Source organism: Saimiri boliviensis, chromosome 1 (assembly GCF_048565385.1).
Source record: "Saimiri boliviensis isolate mSaiBol1 chromosome 1, mSaiBol1.pri, whole genome shotgun sequence".
In the NCBI taxonomy this organism is placed as follows: domain Eukaryota; kingdom Metazoa; phylum Chordata; class Mammalia; order Primates; family Cebidae; genus Saimiri; species Saimiri boliviensis.
The window spans coordinates 47357159-47378214 of record NC_133449.1 but is presented as its reverse complement, the minus strand read 5'-3'; the positions used below and the strand labels follow the sequence as shown (position 1 = coordinate 47378214).

Below are 21056 nucleotides of genomic sequence, written 5' to 3'. Positions count from 1 at the left end.
AGGTTTTATCAACTTGATGGAAGATAATTTTGGCATTGAAAATACAGTAGACCCTTGTAACTCCTGGATTCTGTATTTGCATATTCACCCACTGCTAAGATACATTTGTAACTCCCAAATTAATACACTTGGCACTTTCACAGTCATTCATAGACATGCTCAGAGCAGCGAAAAACTTGAGATGCCAGACACGTGCACACATTCCCAGCTGAGGTCAAGCAAGGTGACATTCTGCTTCCGATTTGAGTTCTTGGACTGTAAAGTGTCCTTTTCAAGGTCCCTTTAGTGCTGCATGTTCAGAACCAAACTCCTACTCATGTTGGGTGAACAGAACCAAACTCCCAAGGGCTGCTATAGTGGCAGGAACGTGGGCACATCTGTTTGTCGGAGCTGTGACTCTTGAGGCATTCTGCATGGCAACTGCCTGATGGGGTTTGAAGCACAGCCCCAGGATAGGCCTTGCCTTGTTTTTTTTCCTTTTTCTTGAGACAGGATCTTACTGTGTCACCCATGATGGCACAATTAAGGTTGTCTGCCTCCTGAACCCAAGTGATCCTCCTCCCGTCTCAGCCTCCCAAGTAGCTGGGACTACAGGCTTGTGCCATCATGTCTGGCTAATTTTTGTATTTTTTTAGAGGTAGGGTTTCATCATGTTGCTCAGGCTGCTTTTGAACTCTTAGGCTCAAGTTGATCCCCACCTTGGCCTTTCAAAGTCCTGGGATTACGGTGTGAGCCACTCACCTGGCTGTTTTTTCCTTTTAAGGGGTGTGCGTCAAAGAGGTGTTTGGACACCCATGTTCATAGCAGCATTATTCACAATAGCCAAAAGATGGAAGCAACCCAAGTGTATATAAGCAGGTGAGTGGACAAACCAAATGTGACACACAAATGCAATGGACTATTATTCGGCCTTGGAAAAGACGGAAACTCTAACACACATGCAACACGGATGAACTTTGAGGACATTATGCTAAGGGAGAAAAGGCAGTCGCAAAAGGGCAAAGACTGCATGATTCCATTCGTATCAGGTACCCAGAGTAGACAGAAAGTAGAATGGTGGTTGCCAGGGGCTGTGGGGAGGGAAGAATGGGGAGTTGTTGTTTAATGGATGCAGAGTTTGGATCTGCAAGGTGGAAAGCACTCTGGAGGTGGATGGTGGTGATAGTCACACGACAGTGTGAGTGAACATGAATACTACTGAACTGTACACTTAAAAATGGTTAAAATGGTTGATTTTGTTATATGTATTTAACCACAATTTTTAAAAAGAGAGGTATGTAGCAGACAAGAGTCTGGACTCAAACAGCATGCACTCTGCATACCTGAATGTGAGAGATGATCGTTTCCTTCATCCTGAACCATCACAGGGGCACAGGGAGCCTTCGGGGCATCCAGGGTCCCGCCGTGGGCAACGCCCACGTGTGTCCGTTACAAAGCCCTTTCCTGCCTGGCCCGTGGTGGGACCAGGAGACCCCAGCTCACTTGTGTGCTGATGACATGAGCCGCACCCATCTTGACGGGGGCCTTTTCCTCTCAGCCTGAAATTTTTGAGGCTTCCTAGTACAGCCTGTGGTCACCTGAGTACCAGGAAAGAGAGGGAGAGGCAAAGCTGTCGTGAAAATTAAGACAAACAGTAAGAAAAGGAATTTAGGGTTGTCAGTACATGAAACCTGCCATGCTGAAGCAATGCCTAGCTATGCAGAAAAACCTGCCGCAGGTACCCACCCCGGCACTCCCCCCTGCTTCTTAGCTCGTCTGCCCCACCCCAAACCCACACTTTTCAGCCACACCCGAAGCCCTGACCACACAGACCTGAGACCATGCATCTTTTTGATACCTCCTTTACCCTTCCCAGGGGTTGATTACTCAGGCAGTGTGTCTCAGAACCTCTCAGTATGTGAGCCCCACCTTTGCAGCAGCCCCTCGCCTGCCCCTGAGGGGTTTCCAGCTGCTCTGTGAAGGTGAGCAGGTCTACTCTCCCCAGAGGCCATCCCCCATTCAGAATTCTCTAGTGACCCTCCAATGCCCATACAGCTTCATTTCCTTTTTACATTTACATGTTTTTTGTTTTGGATTAGTTTAAATATGAACATGGCCCTACATTCAGAACTGTCTCCAAGCCAAGAGGTTCTGCTCCTCCAAAACCAAGGCACTGACTGGCTGATTGGGTCTCATTCTGGAAATACTCTGTTTACCTGCAACAGATGCACATACACACAGACACTCACACATGCATTTTCTTATTTTCTGCACAAATCATAGCGCACTGGATATACTGGTCTGTGCCTTTACAAACTCTTGGATTTTGTTCCATTTTGGGATATAGAATTTTCTCTCTTTTTTTTTTTTTGAAGATTGTAGAGTATTTCACTTTGCAGACATGGTTGATTTAACTGCTCCCCTCTTGATGAAGGGGTCATTTCCTAGCTTTTCTGTAAGCAACAGGCTGTAATAAGCAACATATATATATATATATACACACACACATATGTGTGTGTGTGTGTGTGTATTTGTTGTTTTGCTCATGTGCATCATTTGTAGGACAAATTCCATCAAGTGAATTTACTGAATTGAACAGTATGTGCATTTAAATGTTTTGATCAATCTTGCCAAAATAGCAGTTGTTGATGGTACAGTTATTTAACCTGGAGGTGGCAATGGACTTCAACGGGGGGGTTGCAGATGGACAGACAGACATTGGGGGTCTGTGAATCCTGAGATTTGTATGCAAAAATTGTATATGTGTATAGGTACATTTTTCTTGGTGACTAAAGCTTTCATCAACTCATAAGAATGGTCTGTGCCCTCTAAATGTTATCTTGCCTACCCAGCTGATTGATCTTTCATCCCTACTTCCCAAAAGTAAACTTCCTATCCTTTAGAGAGGCCTCTCTTGGACATTCCCCGCTCTGTGTCTTTCTCACGGAATGTTCCCTCCTGCCCTCTGCGCCATTCCAAATGGTTATGGCTACTGCAGCCAACATTCGCCACGTGCCAGAGAGACTCGCCAAACCTTCACAAGGGCCAGATGATAGAGGGGTCAGCGAGACCCCCACCTCCTCTATTTGATGGACAGGGACACAGAGGCACAGAGAAGCTAAATGACCCATCCACCAGGCAGAGCTGGAATTCAGACCCAGGAGGAATGGCACTGCATGTTACATGGACTGGAGGTGAGAGTAGGAGCAGAGAGCTGGACTCAGGCTTTCTCAGCCTTGGCCACCCTGCCTGGGGAACTCCCAATAATGCAGCCTCCCTCACCTATTCAAGCAGACTCTTTGGGGCAGGACACAGACCCTGGGGCTTTCTTGAAGTCCCCAGAGGGTTCTAGGAGCAGCAGGGCTTGGAGTGCTGCCTGGAGGGTAGTGCTCAGGTATGCATGTATTTGAAAAGCTCTTTACCCCTGTACCACAGCTTTTTGTTCTTTTAAAGCACTTTTCAAAATAATAAGCATCCTCCAAAGGTGACAAAAGAAGTTTTTGTTTTAAGTATCACTTCAAACTTGTAGATTTCACCTTAGTTGATGCATTCCAATCCATTGTAGCTATAGGAAGCTCAAGTGGTCCTGTCTTCGGCCAGCAGAAGCCTCCTGAGTCCTTTTGACCGGACCTCAGGAGCCTTTGGAAGTTTTTTCACTATTTGCTGTAATAACATCCAGGCTCAACCTCCCTCTCCAAACCTCGCATCAGCCGTTTCTTTCTGGACTCCAACGTGGTGTTGTTACCCCAGTTATTATATTCAAGTTCTTATCCAACTTTCTAAACCCGAAGGAGCTCTTCTCCATGTTCTAGAGAAGAATAGGTCTTAAAAACCTATTGTTAAGCTCCATCTTTCCTTAAGAAGTCCTTTCAAGTTTCAATTCAGCCTTTTGAAAAATTTATACATGACTGTATGTGTTTGCTTATAAGAAAAGGTTTCTGCCAAAGTCGTGCTTGAAATCTACTTGCTCTAAATGGCTCACTGTAATCAAATATTTCTCCACTTTGAGGGCCAGCCCCAACCATTGACAATATCTCCTGCTCTGAGGAAACACAAAAATAAGCATTAAGATGGGAAAGCAGTTTAGGCCACCAGGAAATGTGGAAAGCTAAATATGAGCTTTAAGAACAAGTAAAAACAAATACGCAAAGTTTTCACATCTATAAAGAATCCAACCTAGACTACTTGAGATAGAAATGAGATAACAAACTTTACTGGATTTAAATCCACCTGTAGTCCTTGGCTCTGGTCCCTCCTACTGTCTAGGAGGTAGAGGGGTGTGGAAATAAGAAGTGAGTAATATTCTTCTGCAGAACGTTGATTATACAATACTGAAGCCATTGCAGGAAGGTTCCCATGATGTTTGAATAGATTCCCAAATGCTCAGAGGCCCCCGGCCTGTTGTGAAAGGTTGGACAGGGATTCCTAAGCTATAGCTGGAACCTGGAGAGAGGAGGCTGCTGATGGCCTCCCTGAGACTGCAGATATGATGTCCCCCTCAAGGCCCCTAATGCTCCTGACAGACTTTGGCTGAGGCTCTAGCAGGCACAATCTAGGAGCCTCTACCTGGCCCTGACCTTGGCCTTGAAATCTGGTTTTGGGGGCAAGAACCACAAGTGTCCTACACCATGTCTGAGTTCCACCCTGAACTGCTTGTGTGACCTCAGGCCCTGGTCCCCTCGGTACAGTACTACCTCATGGACTGTGGCAAAGATTAAATGCAAGTGTAAGTAACATGCGTATGGCTGTGTCTGGCCAGGGAAGCTTCTGATGGTGAGAGGGGGACTGGGACCCCTCTGCAGGCACCGACTGGCAAGGTGGGGCTGAGGCACCCTTCCTGGCCTCATGCCTGGCACAGGTGAGCTGGCAGTAAGCAGTGAAAGGTATCAAATGGCAGTTCTCTGGTATTTCCACGAGAGTTAGAATTGTCTTGTGGACTAAATGAAGCAGTCTGAGTGAACGCATTTTATAAACTGTAAAATACCTGGTGAACTACTGATAACCAGCATTGTTTGGGTGCTGTTCATGTGCCAGCATTTTAATGTATTTTTCTTGGCTTGGCAGGGAGGTCGCTTGGCAAGTGCCTTAAAGCTGAGCCCTGGTACCTTTCTGAAGCATCAGCAGCCCTTGTAACTGGGATTGACAGGCAACAGCATAGTTGAGGGGGAGCCAGAGGACAGCAACTTTGATCCCTCACCACCCCCTCCCTAGGACAAGCCGGCCTTGACTCATTCTCCAGCAGTCTCAGACCAACCTAGGACTTCCAAAATTCACTTGGGTATTGATTATTAAGGGGGAATTTGTTCCCAGACTGGTGGATAAAATTGTTGAATTTTCTAACAATAGGACCTGACTTTACCGTGACTCAGAGGGACCAGATTGACTTCCTCATTTTCCTCTTGGTTCCCTCCTAACTTCACCTGAGCTTTTACCTAGAGACAGAAAAGAGATGCCCTGCAAAGGGAAACATGCGCCACACTAGCTAATGAAGCTCCTTTTATGCTTTTATCTTCCAGATATTTGGGTTCTGGGTCTGGATCCTGGTAGCTGCCACCCAGGTAGCAAACCCATTGCTGCAAGGATGGGTGATGTATGTCTCACTCACCTCATTTCTCATCTCCCTGATGTTCCTTTTGTCTTACTTGTTTGGATTTTACAAAAGATTTGAATCCTGGAGAGTTCTGGTAAGAACCAGCAGCATGGCTCCTGTGGGTGGATGTCCTGGGTTGGGTGAGGACAGTTGGCCTTTCCAGGCAGATAGGGATGCTGGGCTAGGCTCCTATGGAACCAAGACTTTTTATCTTAATATGTTTACTACGAGGCCAAAATGAAGACATTTCTCTGCAAGAGTAAAACTTTCCTTGTATTCCTCTTCACTGCCTTCCCTGTTAGGAGAATATACAGTGCCTTGTGATAAAGCATATTCTGTTGTGTTTCCCCTAAATTTTCTTCCTGGTAAAATCCTTGGAGCAACACTGAAGAAAACGCTAGTAGGAAAAATATCACTGTAGTCTCAAGGCTCTATCAACAGTCCCTGTGACAAATTATTTCTTCCATATCCCACATGAATTTTATACATATATATATAAATTATACTCTACAAATAATTTTGGATGTAGATGCTTTCATTTAATATTACATCATTAATTTTTATGTTGTTGTATCATCTCAAAAAATCATTTAAAAGTATTCCATGTTGAACAATTGAAGACATATTTAAAAGTACAGAATATTGTATTATAGCCCCTCATGTAGCCACAACCCAGATTCCAGTATTACCAAGATCTTACCACAGTTGTTTCATGTAGCCTTTTTCCCACTACAAAATTTTAAAGCAAACTCCATACATCATGTCATTCTATTCCACATGCTTCCATATGTTTCCAAAAAACCCACAAACTTTCTCACATTATCACAGATATACAAAGTTAACAATTTCTCAGCTTACCTAAGACAGTATACAGTGGTCCCTCCTATCTCCGGAGGATAAGTCCCAAGACCCCCCAGGGAATGCCTGAATCTCAGATAGAACTGAACCCCGATTATGCTATGCATGCACTTCTTTTTCCTTCTTTACAATTTCACAGATAGACAATTCATTCTTACTGTAGATCTTAACAACCTCAGCATATTTTTTTCTTTCCTTATTAAGTTGAAAACTTTCACTTTTTCACTTAAAGAAAATACTCTATGACCTCTCTTTGGCACATCCAAGTTGCAAGCATCACTACTTTTGCAATTTGGGACTATTATGAAGTAAAATAAGGATTCCTTGAATGCAAGCACTGCAGTACCACAGCAGTTGATCTGATAGCCCAGATGGCTACAAAGTGAATAACATGGATGGCATAGGCAGTGTGGATGTGCTGGACAAAGGGATGATTTGGGTCCCAAGAGGCACAGGGTAGAACAGCATGAGATTTCATGATGATACTCAGAAAGGCACACATTTAATTGTTAATTTCTGGAATTTTTCGTTTAATATTTCAGACCAAGATTGACATTAGATAACTGAAACATACTGATCTTTATTAATCTGCCATTACTTACAACATAGATATTACATATAAAACCCTGTGTATTAATCTATCCTCACACTGCTATAAAGAACTACTTGTGACTGGGTGAATTATAAAGAAAAGGGGTTTAATTGACTCATAGTTCCTCATGGTTAGGGAGGCCTCAGGAAATTTACAATCCTGGTGGAAGGTGAAGGGGAAGCAAGGCATGTCTTACATGGCAGCAGGAAAGAGGGGGGAGGGGAACGTGCCATACTTTTAAACCATCAGATCCCATGAGAACTCATTCATCATCATGAGAACAGCATAGGGAAAACTGTCCTCATGATCCAGTCACCTCCAACCAGGTCCTTCCCTTGATACATGTGAATTACAATTGGAGATGAGATTTGGGGGATGGGGGACAGAGTCAAACCATATTATTACACCTCAGGCCCCTCCCAAATCTCATGTCCTTCTTACATTTAAAGACACAATCATGCCTTCCCAACAGTACACCAAAGTTTTAACTTATTCTAGCATTAACCCAAAAGTTCAGGTCTAAAGTTTCATGTAAGGTAAGAGAAGTCTCTTCTTCCTATGAGCCTGTAAAATCAAAAGCAAGTTAGTTACTTCCAACACACAATGAGGGTACAGGCATTAGGTAAATGCTTTCATTCCAAATGGGGGAAATTGGTCAAAACAAAGATTCTCCCAGCCCCATGCAAATCCAAAACCCAACAGGGCAGCCATTAAATGTCAACACTCTAAAATCTCCTTTGACTTCATGTCTCACATTCAAGCCAGACTGTTTCAAAGGGTGGGCACCTAAGGCCTTAGACAACTCCATCCCTGTGGCTCTGCAGAGTACAGCCCCTGCAGTTGCTTTTGCAAAGTGGCATTGAGTGCCTGTGGCTTTTCCAGGTGTCCGGTGCAAGCTGTCAGTGGACCTACCATTCTGGGGTCTGGAGGATGGTGGCCCTCTTCTCACAGCTCTACTAGTCAGTGCTGCAATAGAGACTCTGTGTGGGGGCTCCAACACCACATTTTGCTTCCACACTGCCCTAGTAGAGATTCTTCATAAGGGCTCCACTTCTGCAACAGACTTCTGCCTGGACATTCAGGCATTTTCATACATCCTCTGAAACCCTGGCAAAGGTTCCAAAACCTAATTTCTTGCCTTCTGCACACCTGTAGGCTCAACACCATATGAAAGCTGCCAAGGCTTGGGGCTTATATCCTCTGAAGCAATGTCCCAAGCTGTACCTTGGCCCCTGCTGCTGTAGCTGAAGCAGCTGGGATGTAGGGTGCTGTATCCCAGGACTGCACAGACCAACAGGGCCCTGAGCCTGGTCCACAAAACCAGTTTTACCTCCTAGGTTTCTGAACCTGTGATGGGAGGGGCTGCTGTGAAGATCTCTGAAATGCCCTAGAGACATCTTCCCCATTGTTTTGAGGCCCCTCATTACTTACGCAAATTTCTGCAGCTGACAGCTAGAATTTCTCCCCAGAAAATGTGTTTTTCTTTCCTACCACATGGTCAGGCTGCAAATTTTTCAAACTTTTATGTACTGCCTTTCTTTTAAACATAAGTTCCAATTTTGGACCATCTCTTTGTGAATGTATATGATTGTACACTTTCAGGAAAAGTCAGGTCACATCTTGAATGCTTTACTGCTTAGAAATTACTTCTGCCAGATACCTCAAATCATCTTTCTTAAGTGCAAAGTGCCACAGATCTCTCAGGCAGGGGTATAAAGCCACCAGTCTCTTTGCTAAAGCATAGCAAGAATGACCTTTATTCTAATTCCCAGTAGGCTCCTCATCTCCATCTGACATTACCTCAGCCTGGATTTCGTTGTCCATATCACTATCATCATTTTGGTCAAAATCATTCAACAAGTCTCTAGGAAGCTCTAAACTTTTCCACATCTTCCTGTCTTCTTCTGAGTACTCCAAACTGTTCCAACCTCTGCCCATTACCCAGTTCCGAAGTTGCTTCTACATTTTCAGTTATCTTTATAGCAGCGCCTGACTTCCAGTACCAGTTTTCTGTATTAGTCTGTTTTCACTGCTATAAAGAACTAACGGAGACTGGGTAATTTATAAAGAAAAGAGGTTTAATTGGCTTACAGTTCTGCATGGCTGGGGAGGTCTCAGGAAAATTACAATCATGATGGAAGGTAAAGGGGAAGAAAGGCATGCCTTACATAGGAGAGAGAATGAGAGAGGGGAAATGTCACACTTTTAAACCATCAGATCTTATGAGAACTCTCTCACTATCACAAGAACAGCATGGAGAAACCGCCCCCATGATCCAGTCATCTACCGCCAGGATCCTCCCTGAACACATGGAGATTACAATTTGAGATGAGATTTGGGTGAGGATACAGAGCCAAACCAAATTACACTGTGGAAAAAAAAAAAAAGCAGGAGTATGGGGGCTGGCTGCCTTGTTTGCTCATTCTTTACAACTATGTAAACAGAGAGGAAAGTGCGCACCTGAGTGACACGTCCATATATGGCTCTACTCTGCGTTTCCAGGACAGCCTGTACCACGGGACCACTGGCATCCTGTACATGAGTGCTGCCGTCCTGCAAGTACATGCCACAATTGTTTCTGAGACCTTGGACCTGAAAAACTACTACATTAACACCGCAGCCTCGGTGAGTGGGCTTGCCATGGACAGCAGTTTTGGCTGAAGGATGTCTAGTGCAGGAGGCTAACTCTGCCCTGAGCCCTCAAGTGGAAGGAGCCATGAGGACAGGGGAGAAGGATGTGTGTCCCTATAAACATGTGCACCCACGTTCAGGGGTCTTCTCTGACTTTCTGTCCTTCCCACCCCCAGCTTTCCTCTCTCTTAGACCCCCTACATTGTCAGCAGAATTTTTTTTTTCCAAAATGCAAATTGGAACAGGTGTCACCCTCTTACTGAAAATCCTTCAATGGCTCCCACTGCCTTTGGAATGGGACCCACACCCCTCAGCATGACTGAACTATTCCAGTGTTCTTTGTGTCAATCACAGTAGCCTACAGGGGTAATGTACTGGGCTGCAGGACCCCAGGCGAGGTGGTCCAGCCACAGCGTGGAGAGAGCAGGCTCCCCAGGCTTCAGGTCCCCTGGAGCCTCCCGAGTCTGCCTCTCACCTGCCAGCTCTCCTCTCCTTCACTTGAAGGATGGCGCCCTCACATGGCAGAGAGCTCACAGCGACACATTCCTCCTTTGGAATGTGTATTAGTCTATTTTCACGCTGATAAAGATGTACTTGAGACTGAGCAATTTACAAAAGAAAGAGGTTTATTGGACTCACAGTTCCAGATGGCTGGGGAGGCCTCACAATTATGGCAGAAGGCAAGGAGGAGCAAGTCACGTCTTACATGGATGGCAGCAGGCAAAAAGAGAGCTTGTGCAGAGAAACTCGCATTTTTAAATCCATCAGATCTTGTGAGACCCATTTACTATCACAAGAACAGCACAGGAAAGACCCCATGATTCAATAATCTCCCACTGGGTCCCTCCCACAAACATGTGAGAATTGTGGGACCTACCAGATGAGATTTGGGTGGGGACACAGAGTGAAACCATATCAGAGTGGCCTGACCTTCCTGAATCCTACCTTGAAAACTTCCAAGGAAGGACTCCAACACCAAGGCTACATCTGTTCCCATCCCTGGATCAGTCACTGTGGCCAGAAGGTCCCATGTCAGCCTGGTGGCTCTTGCAGGCTCATGTGGCTATGGTAGGAGGAAGAGGTACATGGTGGGGGGTTGTCATGAGACTAAGGATTCAGTTCCAGGGAGCACTGTGACCCTCTGGGGTGGTCACAAGATATTTCAGCTGCCTTCCAGCCTGTCTGCCTCCCTTCCCTCCTCATAAGGTGAGTTTAACTTCCTAAACTTGCAAGTCCAGCAGTGGCCCCTGGGCCCTCCATAGCCCAGCCTGTCCCCAGCATGGCCCACTGCTGCTCACCCATGGTCAGCTGCCCCAGCTACACCTCCCTCCTGGCTGCCTTTGAGCACACAGATATGCGCTTACATGGGACCTTGGCAGGGGTAACTGCCTGGTGGCTCCTGCCTCCTTCTGTCTTCTTGACAGGGCCTTCTCTGATGCCCCCTCCCCTGAGACCTTGGCATTCCACTTTCCCCTTCCTTGCTTCATCTTCTCCTCGCACGTACCTCCCTCTAGCCCATGTATGTGCTACTCATCTATCTTATTGCTGCTTCTTATCTCTCAAATGTAAGCTCCCTGAGGGCAGACATTTTTGAATTTTTTTTCATTGTTATAGCCACGGTTGTTCTTGAAGGAAAGTAGGTACTTAAAAAATACTTGTTGACTGACTGACTGAGTATGGAATGTGTGAGTGAACAGTGGGGCAGATTGGGGCTGGGATAGTTGGCAGGGCCCAAAAGGTGTTGAAAGTGATGGCCCCTACCCTGAGAAAAGCAGAGCCATCACACAGCTTCAACATGGTCCTGTGTTCTCCCTGTGAGTGAGAAGTATCCTCACTTGTCCACTTCTGCCTGCTCTGCCCAAATCATGGAGCGAATTCGAGGGGCAGGGCAGGCAGAAGTGGACAAATACGGCTATGAGGAGTCCTCACGAGGGATGCTGGTGGCTGAGACAAGGGAGAACTGCATGTCCCAAGAGCTATGGAAGAAACTCAGTAGCCTTTGGGGTGGCTTTGCACATGGCTGACAAGGGAGGCTGGAGTAGTTGAGGGCCACAGGTGTCAGACTGAGAAAGCAGGGTGAAAGGAGGATGCTGGGGCCCACTGGGGTGGTGAAAAATCAAGTGCTCATTGTGAGCCAGGAAGAGCTGGAGGAGGTCTGAACATTCACAAGGAGCTGACAAGCAGCCGCTCAGAGTGAGCCAGCGAGTGGAGCTGTAGGGGTGGTCAGAGCAGGGCTTTGCTGGAGGTGGACAGAGGAGAGCAGAGGAGGTCAGTGTGGGATATGGACCCAGGGCCAGGGTGGAGATGAGCCTGCTTCACAGACAGGTGCAGATGAGATAGATGGAGACTGCAGTCGGGGCAGGACACCAGGATGGCCCCAGGGACGCCCTGATAGAGAGTTGGCCAGGGGTTGCTGCCCTCAGGCCAGGCAGGAGGCAAGGAGGCAGGGTCATGTGTGGCCTCCTGGGCAGTGGGGCTGAGGATCCCTGGGGAAGGGGCAGGAGCTGGTACTGCTGTCTCTAACAGTCACTCTCTGCCTCCTTCCAGTTCTTCGCCTTTGTCACCACGCTGCTCTACATTCTCCATGCCTTCAGCATCTATTACCACTGACAAACAGGTGCCAGGCCAAGGGGGGAAATGCTCTTTGAACGCCCTGATAATTGGTCCCCCAAAACAGCTTCCAATGATTGCCATCTGGATGATAAATAGAAGATCCACTAAAAAGTCCATGGGATTAACAGAGCGTCCTTGCGGACTGAGTGATGATACCACACTTTGTTTGGACATTTAAATTCACTCTACTGAATAGGAGGAAGCTTTTGTTTTATTTTTTTCTGGGGAAAAAAAAAAAAACTGTCTTTTGGAATTATCTGACCATGAACTTGCTCTTCTAGAAAATTCCCATCAGAGCCTTCACTGTTGAGAATCCCAACGCCACTAATGTCAAGCCTGTTTGGGGATTTTGCCTCAGCTGTGAGGTTCCCTAGAGTAGGTTCAGGGAGAATATTCAGTCTGATTCTCTCAAAATTGAAGCGGTGCCCCAAGGCCTTCAGATGTAATGCCGACGCACAGACCTTGTTCCTGATCCTTGTTCATTCAGCCTGTGCTTGGGAGCCGTGGTACCAAGTTCCCGGGGAGGCTGACGGGGTCAAGCCACCCTGCCCACCCCACTCTCACTTCCCCTCCCCTTTTCTCTGCAGCATTGGGATCCAAGGAAAATCTGCATGAAGCCAATTTTGAGGGTAGATTTGTGGGGAAAATAAATCATTATACAGTAATACCTGGGGCTTGAGGGGTGGGGAGTGGAGAAGGAAGGGCATAGCCCTGCCCCTCCATGAGTCTGACATCTCAGAAACTGCACAGCTGCCGGATGCCTGGGCTGGGACTCAAGACCCCACCTTTTAGGGACTACAAGATGCCTCGTTCCTCAGAAAATACCCTCAGGGAACAAGTCAAAAATGTTACGTCTATGGATTCTCCTGGCACAACCACATTGGAAGAAAAGGCTGCTGCATCATCTTAGTGGGGAGTGAAGGACCCATGTCCCAGGTACCGAGCTCCTCCACCTGCACTCAGCCCCCTCACATTCTTTTAAGCACCCGGTGGCCCTCTGAGGCCTGGAATAATGGTGGTGTCCATTGGGTTGGACCGGGGCTCACCAGGACCTCGAATGGCAAAGTTGTGCACACTGAAATATCAAATCAAGGTGCTTGGTTTTAAAGTAAATGTTTTTCCAAAGAAAGCTGTGTTCTTCTGCTGACTCAGACGAGTAGGGCACAGCTCTGTCATTGCATGTGCCTTCTGCCACTTGGAGTGAAACAAATTATTATGAGAAAGGGATTTGTCTTAACTGATTTGAGGGCTTACAGTTTTGTATCAAGTTTTTTCCCCTCCTGGGGTTTGTAGGGGCAGGGACAGAACTACAGGAGTCATGGAAAAGAAAATTCTAGCTTCACTACTGCTCACTGCTCATTTTCGGATCACTCTGATACATTTTTTTTTTCTTTTTTTGCATCCCAATACCTTGAAAAGCCCCCATGTGTCTCTCCTTCTGTTGCCTGGCAGCTGTCTAGGATCATCACTGTTTAATATTAACTAAGTGGCCACATGCAAATAAAAGTTGTTTGTATGGTAAAAAGCAGTTGGTCAACTTCATCTTGTTAGCATCTAGAACTGGCCGTCAGGTGCTACCAGCAATTTCGCTAAAAGCACCCCTGGAGCATTTTGCAGCCCAAGTTCTCCAACGGTGGGAGCCCAGCCCACCCAGTCTTGCTTCTAGGGTAACAGCAAAGGGTGGTCACGTTTGTCTCCAGGGCTTTGAGTTTATGATGTCATTTGTACCTCAGTAAGGACAGTTTGGGTGCAAGTTCCAGAAGTCAAACACACAGCTTGGGCCAAAATGGGAGTGCACCAGTATGCACTGGGGATGGCCAGGCAGGAATGGGGTCTTGGAGGAGAAGACTGGGGAACAGGGTGGCGTTCCTTGGGGGCTGTGGCAGACGAGGCAGGGCAGGGAGGGGACAAGCCAGTGGAGGAGAGCTGGCCCCTGCATGGCTTTCTGCTGCACCTTGGTCATTGTCTTCTGCCACACTGCAAGGCTTGTCCAAGTCTCGAGAAACACCGGACTCCCATCACGTATGCAGACACTAGAGGCTCATCCTGGGCCCCTGGAGTCCACTTGCAGCTGTTGCAGTGCTGCTGCCTCCCTGCCTTGAGGGGCAGCTCTCCTCTCAGTGTAGGGGTCTCCCCAGGCTCTCATCTTCTGGAGAGAACACTCTGAAGCTCTCCGCAGGCTCCTAAGAGGCCCCAGCAGGAGTGGGCTCTGGCGTGAGCCTTACAGGCTTTTTCCTTTCCAGGCTCTGCACGTGTCTTTCCCACTGGAGTTCCCAGGATCCTGCACCCAAGTCTTGTCTCAGGATTGGCTTTGGGGAAACTTAGACCCAGGCATCCCACAACCATCTCCTGAGGCCCCAGCACATGCTGGGCACTGGGGGTGCCGTATATTGAGACACAGGGTCCCACCAGCCACACCAGTTGCCCCACACCAAGCAAGCGGCTCGGACTTGCAGCTTTATCCAGGACAGGCAGAGGCTCTGCTTTGGCCAATAACTGGGCTCTGATCTTTAAAAGACAGAGGAAAAAGCACACCAAAAAATGTTAAAATTGGGAAAAGAAACAACATCCTAATCTCTGAGGTTGGCTGCAGTGAAATTGGCTGCCCTACCTCCCACCCCAGAAGGAATCTGCAGGGAAGCATGTCTCAGTAATAATTAGATGCTGGACTTGAGAGTCAAAGGTGAGCTCCTGTTCAAAGGGAGGGACTGTGAGGGAGCATTATCAGTTCCACCCCCAAATCTGCAGAGCTCAGATCCCAATTTGTGCTGCTAGATTCACTCAGTTGGATCTGGTCCTCCTTGGGACACCAGCAGGTGATGCAGTCCCTTGCTCCAGAGCCTCTCTCTTCCTTCATCAGTCATCTCCAACGCTGCATGTGCCTCTGTCCAAGCCTGATTCCTGATACTGTGCCTACCCATCACCCTCCATTACTTCCTGGGCTAGGTGAAGGGTGTGATGTTTCCATAGTGATGCTGGACTACCCCTGTGCAGAGGCTTAATCACCATGAACTTTTACTGATTCAGTGGCCCAGGGTTCCGTGTATAGGTGTGAAATAGGATTGTAAACCCCTCTATCTCCCATGTATGTTTGTGTTATCAGAGAAGGATTGTTGGAATTAGTGGCACAATACCTGGGTTGAGTCAAGGCCGCACATAGATGCCTCTTCTGTTCTAAGTTACCTGCCAGGAAGGTCCAGGAAACACACTGGTTTCTGAGCCCACATCTAGGATCTCCATCCCCTAGAAGGCCACACATCCAGTTTACTGTTCCATCCCACCTTATTGAGTCCCATAGACCAGAGTCCACCCTCATTCTGTCCCAGCTCCTGCGTCTTGGGCCATACCTGTTGGGGATTCTAGCCAGGTGCAGCATCTCTGGCCTGTCCCCTCCCTGCCCTGCCTTGGCTGCCACAGCCCCCAAGGAACTCCACCCTGCTCCCCAGTCCTCTTCTCTCAGCCTCATTCCTGCCTGGCCACCCCCAGCTCTGCTCAGCACAATGACAATGCCGTCTCCCGTGCTGGGCCACGGCCACTCCTCAGAGGCATCACGTCCTCATCTGACAAATGAGGAAACAGTCCAGATTTCACATCCAGAACACACTGCAGTCAACACTTACATCAAGGCCTCTGAAATGCCAACCACTGTATTTCTCTACCTTTTCTTACTCATTTCTTAGCCATGAGAAGTTTTAGCCCTTAGCCGTAAGAAGTTTTCAAAGGATGGGAAACAATGAAGTAAGACCCAGTTTCTCAGAACATGCAGAACATCATCCCAGGAACATTAACTGTCCTGGGCCACTCTGTCTTCTCATTTTCTCATTCTCTGTGATTTCATAAATTAAATGTATGGTTTTAAGTGTCTGAAACTTGTGTGACATTCAGTGCCCCTGAGACCCATTCCTGCCTTCTCCTTTGCTAGCACAGTCCTGAGACTGTATTTTTCCTGGGATCTCTGGCAGCCAGGGCTCAATTCTGGCCACGGAGAGAGAAGCCAAGGTCTGCTCCAGGGCTGGGTTGCTTTCCTGCTACGGTGGTCAGATAGAACTGGCTGTCTTAAACTGGCTTTCTGGGGACATACTCTGAGACTGAGAGCCCTGTGCATGCAGGAAGTTTACTGTGGAGGGCTTTTGGGAGATGCACCTGGGACAGATGAGGGAGGCAGGATGGGGCAGTGTGGAAAAGCCGGCTGGTAATGAGGTTGCAACTGAGGCTGTGGCTGACACCGCAGGGAGCTCTGGAGCTGGCTGGCTCTGCAGCTGCCCTGCCTTGAGTCAGGTGGGGAGAGCCTTTGTCTCTCACATCAGCCAGTAGTTCCCAGGCAGGGCTGAAGGCATCTGTAGCAGCTGCTCTCCCCAGCAGGGAGATGCCTTGGCTTGAACAGGTGACCTAGGCAGGGTGCCACCACATCCACTCCACTGCCACCTCCTCTTTCTGTCTTGGACAAGGACTTCATGGCCAAAGAGACAGCAAAAATAGAGACCCAGATGCTGACAGCCGTTCGACCAAGACCAGCCCCCTCTGCTTGAACTTCATAAGAAATCCAAGATGACAATATCTGTTCCCCACTGTGGTCAGCTCACGATACATGTAGCCAAATGCACTGCACCCTGGTAGAAGTACTCTTTTTCACCTTCCACTTCCTCCAAAAGCCCACCAGTGCCTTCCCTTCAAAGCCTGGTTCTCCCTTAGGCCTGATCCAGAGACTCTACTTCCAAAATGGACCTGTAATTGTTCTTCCTCCTCCTACTTCCCAGGCACTGCCCGTGCCCTCATCACCAGGTACTGCAAATTCTGCCTCCGAGAGTCAGGCAGCATCTCCAAGGGCTTGTGGCCAGTCTCTCAGACATGGTCAGATTCTACCCATCTGTGGCCCCAAATCCTTCCTTGCCCTCAGGGTAAAGTACAAACCTTTTGGAAAGTGACCTCCCAGGCCTTGATTGCAAGTATGTCCTTGCCTTATGTCCAGCTGCATGTCCTGCCACCCCCATCGCCCAGCCCTGATGGACCAGTGTCAGCATGGCAGCTGTGGCCAGCTCAGCCCTGCTGTTGCATTCATGCTCGTGGTGGACATTCTATTCTCTCTCCCTGGGGATATGAAGCTGTCTTCTTGTCTCTTTTCGTCTATGTGAAAAAACTCTTTTTATCTCTTTATCTCAAAGTCTTTCTCAAACCCCTGACCCTTTTGTACAGTTAATCATTGCCTCCTTGGGCACCTCAGCATCCGGGTGTGTGCTGTGCTGTGCTGTGCCGTATTACGCCTCATGCTGTGCTGGTCTGCCCCACAAGGCTATGAGATTCCATGGGCAGGAATTCTTGGATGTCTCATTAATTCTCAGATGTTTTTATCATCTTTGCCCTTCCCTATGCCCAGCACCCTCCCCTGACCCTACCAACCTCAGCTCTGAGTGCCCTGCTCACACTGTTGACAAGAATGGGGATTTGCAAAAGCCACAGCCGGGCTACAGGAATCGATAACGTGGTTGACTCTTAAGCTCTCCTAGTCCTCACCGCCAACCCACAGTCTACATCTCAGGGGAAAGGGGTGTTCTCTGCTTCTTTCCCTTTCTTCTTGGCCTGCACTACGGTGGATTAGTTTCTTTCACTCTAGCTTCCCATCTGTACAAAGAGGAAGAGACTGGCCTGCCACCGCCAGGACCTAGTCCAGTTTTGGTGGCCCTGCAGGGCCATGCACCATGCACAGCCGAGGTTACCCTGGCTGTAGGGAAGGCTGGCTAGCTGCGGAAGGGCCCAGCTTGATTCCAGGCCACCCCTGGCTATGGGCCCAGTAGGGCCCAGCACTAGTAGGTGTTGACTTAAAAGGAAAAGGTCGAGGCACAAATATAAAGAGTTTACTTGACCCAAAGTGAGGACAGCTGCCTGGAAGACTCAGACACAAGTCAGCTTGGAAATAAGCTTCATCAGATTTTTGTTACAAGCAGTTTTTTAAAGGCAAAGTGGGAGACAAGAAGTGAGTTGATTTAAATCCATCTGGAATTCTCACTGGTTTATAGAAATAACATTGAGGTCGGGCATGGTGGCTCACGCCTGTAATCCCAACACTTTGGGAGGCCGAGGCTGGCGGATCACTTGAGATCAGGAGTTTGAGACCAGCCTGGCCAACATGGTGAAACCCCATCTCTACTAAAAACACACAAAAAATTAGCCAAGCGTGGTGGTGTTTACCCAACTACTTAAGAGGCTGAGGCAGGAGAATCGTTTGAACCAGGGAGGCAGAGGTTGTAGTGAGCTGAGATGCACACCACTGCACTCCAGCCTGGGGGACAGAGCAAAACTCCATCTCAAAAAAAAAAAAAAAAAGGAAAAAAATATGACATTGGCTGTACATTGTTAGGTTATACCGGGTGGTTTATACTGCCTGGTGTGGCTTTATTAGGTTAATTAAAGCTCCTTGTTGTTAGCAAGCAGTTTCAAGAGATGAATACATAGCTCAAGAGTTGATTACTGTCTCCTTTTATTGTCTCTCTAGGCCTGATAATTTAAAAGGACCCTCATTTCTCAGGTAAAAGTTCTTTTCTTTCTTCATAGTGCTAATAAAAATGTGTTAAGTGCCCCCAGAGCCCCAAAGACCTGTGTATGGGGACCTCTTCTGAGGGGACTGCTAAAACAATGGCTCCAAAAGTGTCAGAGAAGCAGTTGCATTTGAGGGACAGGAGTGGCAATTGTCCCCTCTAAGTGAGATGGATCAGGGGTCTTCACTCTCCCTCTGGAGGAAGCCAGAACTGGCTGGGGCAGCTCTGCTCAGGCCACCTCCTTCCTCTGCCTTTGCTTCTTATGTGAAGACTGACATTGTGATTTATAAGAAGAAATGGAGCTCCTAAAATCCTTGGAATCTCCAAAATGATATATGCCTTTTTGTAACTAATGATTAGGGGGATGGGGGCTCCTGGTGGCCTCAGGATGGCACTGGTTGACAGGGAAACCAACCATGTGAATAGACAGTTGAAATATTCAAGCCTGGCTGACCACTGACTTCTGATTTGGGAGAGGAGCTGGAGATGAAGTTAATCACCATTGGTCAATGATTTAATCAATTATGCCTACAAAATGAAGCCTCCATTGAAAAATGCCAACATAATCAACACTTCCAAAAGGATGGTGTTGGGAGAGCTTCTGGGTTGGTGAACATGCAGACATGATGGGAAGGTGGTGTGCCTGGAGAGGGCATGCAAGCAAGCTCCATGCCCCTTTCCCATACCTGGTGTCATGCATCTCTCCCACTGGCTGTCTCTGAGTTTTAGCTTTTTTATTCTTATTTCAATAGTTTGGGGGTAACAAGTGGTGTTTGGATACACGGATAAGTTCTATAATGGTGATTTCTGAGATTCTGGTGTACCCATCACCGTAGCAGTGTACACTGTAACCATTGTGTAGTCTTTTATCCTTCACCCCTCTCCCACCCTTCTCCCCAAGTCCCCAGAATCCATTATATCATTCTTATGCCTTTGAATCCCCAAGTTCTATCGTTTATAACTAAGCTGTTCCCCGGAGTTCTCTGAGCCATTCTAGCAAACTATCCAGTATGAGAAGTGGACTGTGGAAACCTCCAGTTTATAGTTGGTTGGTCAGAAACACGGGGGACAAACTTGACTTGCAGTTGGCATCTGAAACAGGGGTGGTCTTGTGGGACTGAGCTTGTAATCTCTAGGCAAATAGTATCATAATTGAGTTAAATTATAGGACACCCGATTGGTGTCCCAAGAATTGGAGAAGTGATTGGTGTGGGGAAAATGGTCACACTTCCGATACCAGTAGGAAGGAAACAGGATTTACATTTCAGAAACACACTGTCACTTTTAGAAAGAAGGGAGCAAAGACTCTTTCAGGGTCAACACCAACAAGCTACCTGACCCAGGATCCAAATTTGGAGATCAGCAAAGCAGGAAGGAGAACACGGAGGAGTCCACTTCTGCTTCTTTCTGGTCTTGCCAGCTCTGGAAAGTCATGCCACTGCTGCAAGACTCAAATTTCTGTTCATAAATTGGGATGATGGGGATTCCTACACCATATGCCAAGACATAGTTATGTCAAGGTGGCCAATGCCGTCTTCCCAAGGGGCTATTCCAAGGTTAGGTTAAGTCAAGGTGCAGTTAGGTTAGATGTAATTACAACAAGGTATAGCAATGTCAAGGTGCATTTACTCCAAGGTTTAGATATGGCAAGAGATCGTTATGTTAAGGTGCTATCATGTTAAGTTATAGTTACATCAAGGTGTGTGCCATGGACAGAATTGTGTCCCCCCACCTTGCCAGCTCCCAAATTCATGCTGAAGCCCTAACCACCAGTGCAACTATATTTGGAGACAGGGTTTTTAGGAGATAATTGACGTTACATGAGGTCCTAATGATGGGACCCTGATTCAATAAAGCTGGTTTCCTTATCAGAAAAGGAAGGGAGCTCACACTCTGCCATGTGAGGACTGCAGTGAGAAGGCCGCGGCCTTTAAGCCGGGAAGAGAGCCCTCACCAGGAATGGAATCACCTGGCACTTTGATCCTGGACTTCTAGCCTCCGAAACCCCATGAGAAATAAACTTTTGTTAAACGTTTAAGTCGTGTGGTGTTTTGTTGTGATGGCCTAAGCCGACCAAGAAGGTAAGGTTATGCCAAGGTGCAGCTGCGAGGTGCATGTGCAAGTGTGCGTGAAGTAGATCTGAAAGCCTATGACGAAACGTACACTGATTTGCATCATCACATCGGACAGGAACCTACCCCGTGACATTCCCTCGGCCGTGAGAGGAAACAATCCCGGCACTTTTACATAAAATCATGGA

The 21056-nt window shown here is 47.5% G+C and overlaps 1 protein-coding gene across 2 annotated transcripts in view; it reads left to right on the top strand.

Moving 5' to 3' along the window:
* The window catches only part of MALL (mal, T cell differentiation protein like), a 37046-nt gene extending 16222 nt beyond the window's left edge, over positions 1 to 20824 (top strand). The window contains exons 2-5 of one of the 2 annotated variants that reach the window (XM_074396934.1): positions 5496 to 5663; positions 9522 to 9644; positions 18754 to 18786; positions 20669 to 20824. In XM_074396934.1, coding sequence (XP_074253035.1) covers positions 5496 to 5663; positions 9522 to 9644; positions 18754 to 18759 — 297 coding nt within the window. In that variant the 3' untranslated portion in view covers positions 18760 to 18786; positions 20669 to 20824. The other variant, XM_003926739.4, reaches the window with a different exon arrangement.
* The last annotated feature ends 232 nt before the right edge of the window (positions 20825 to 21056 follow it).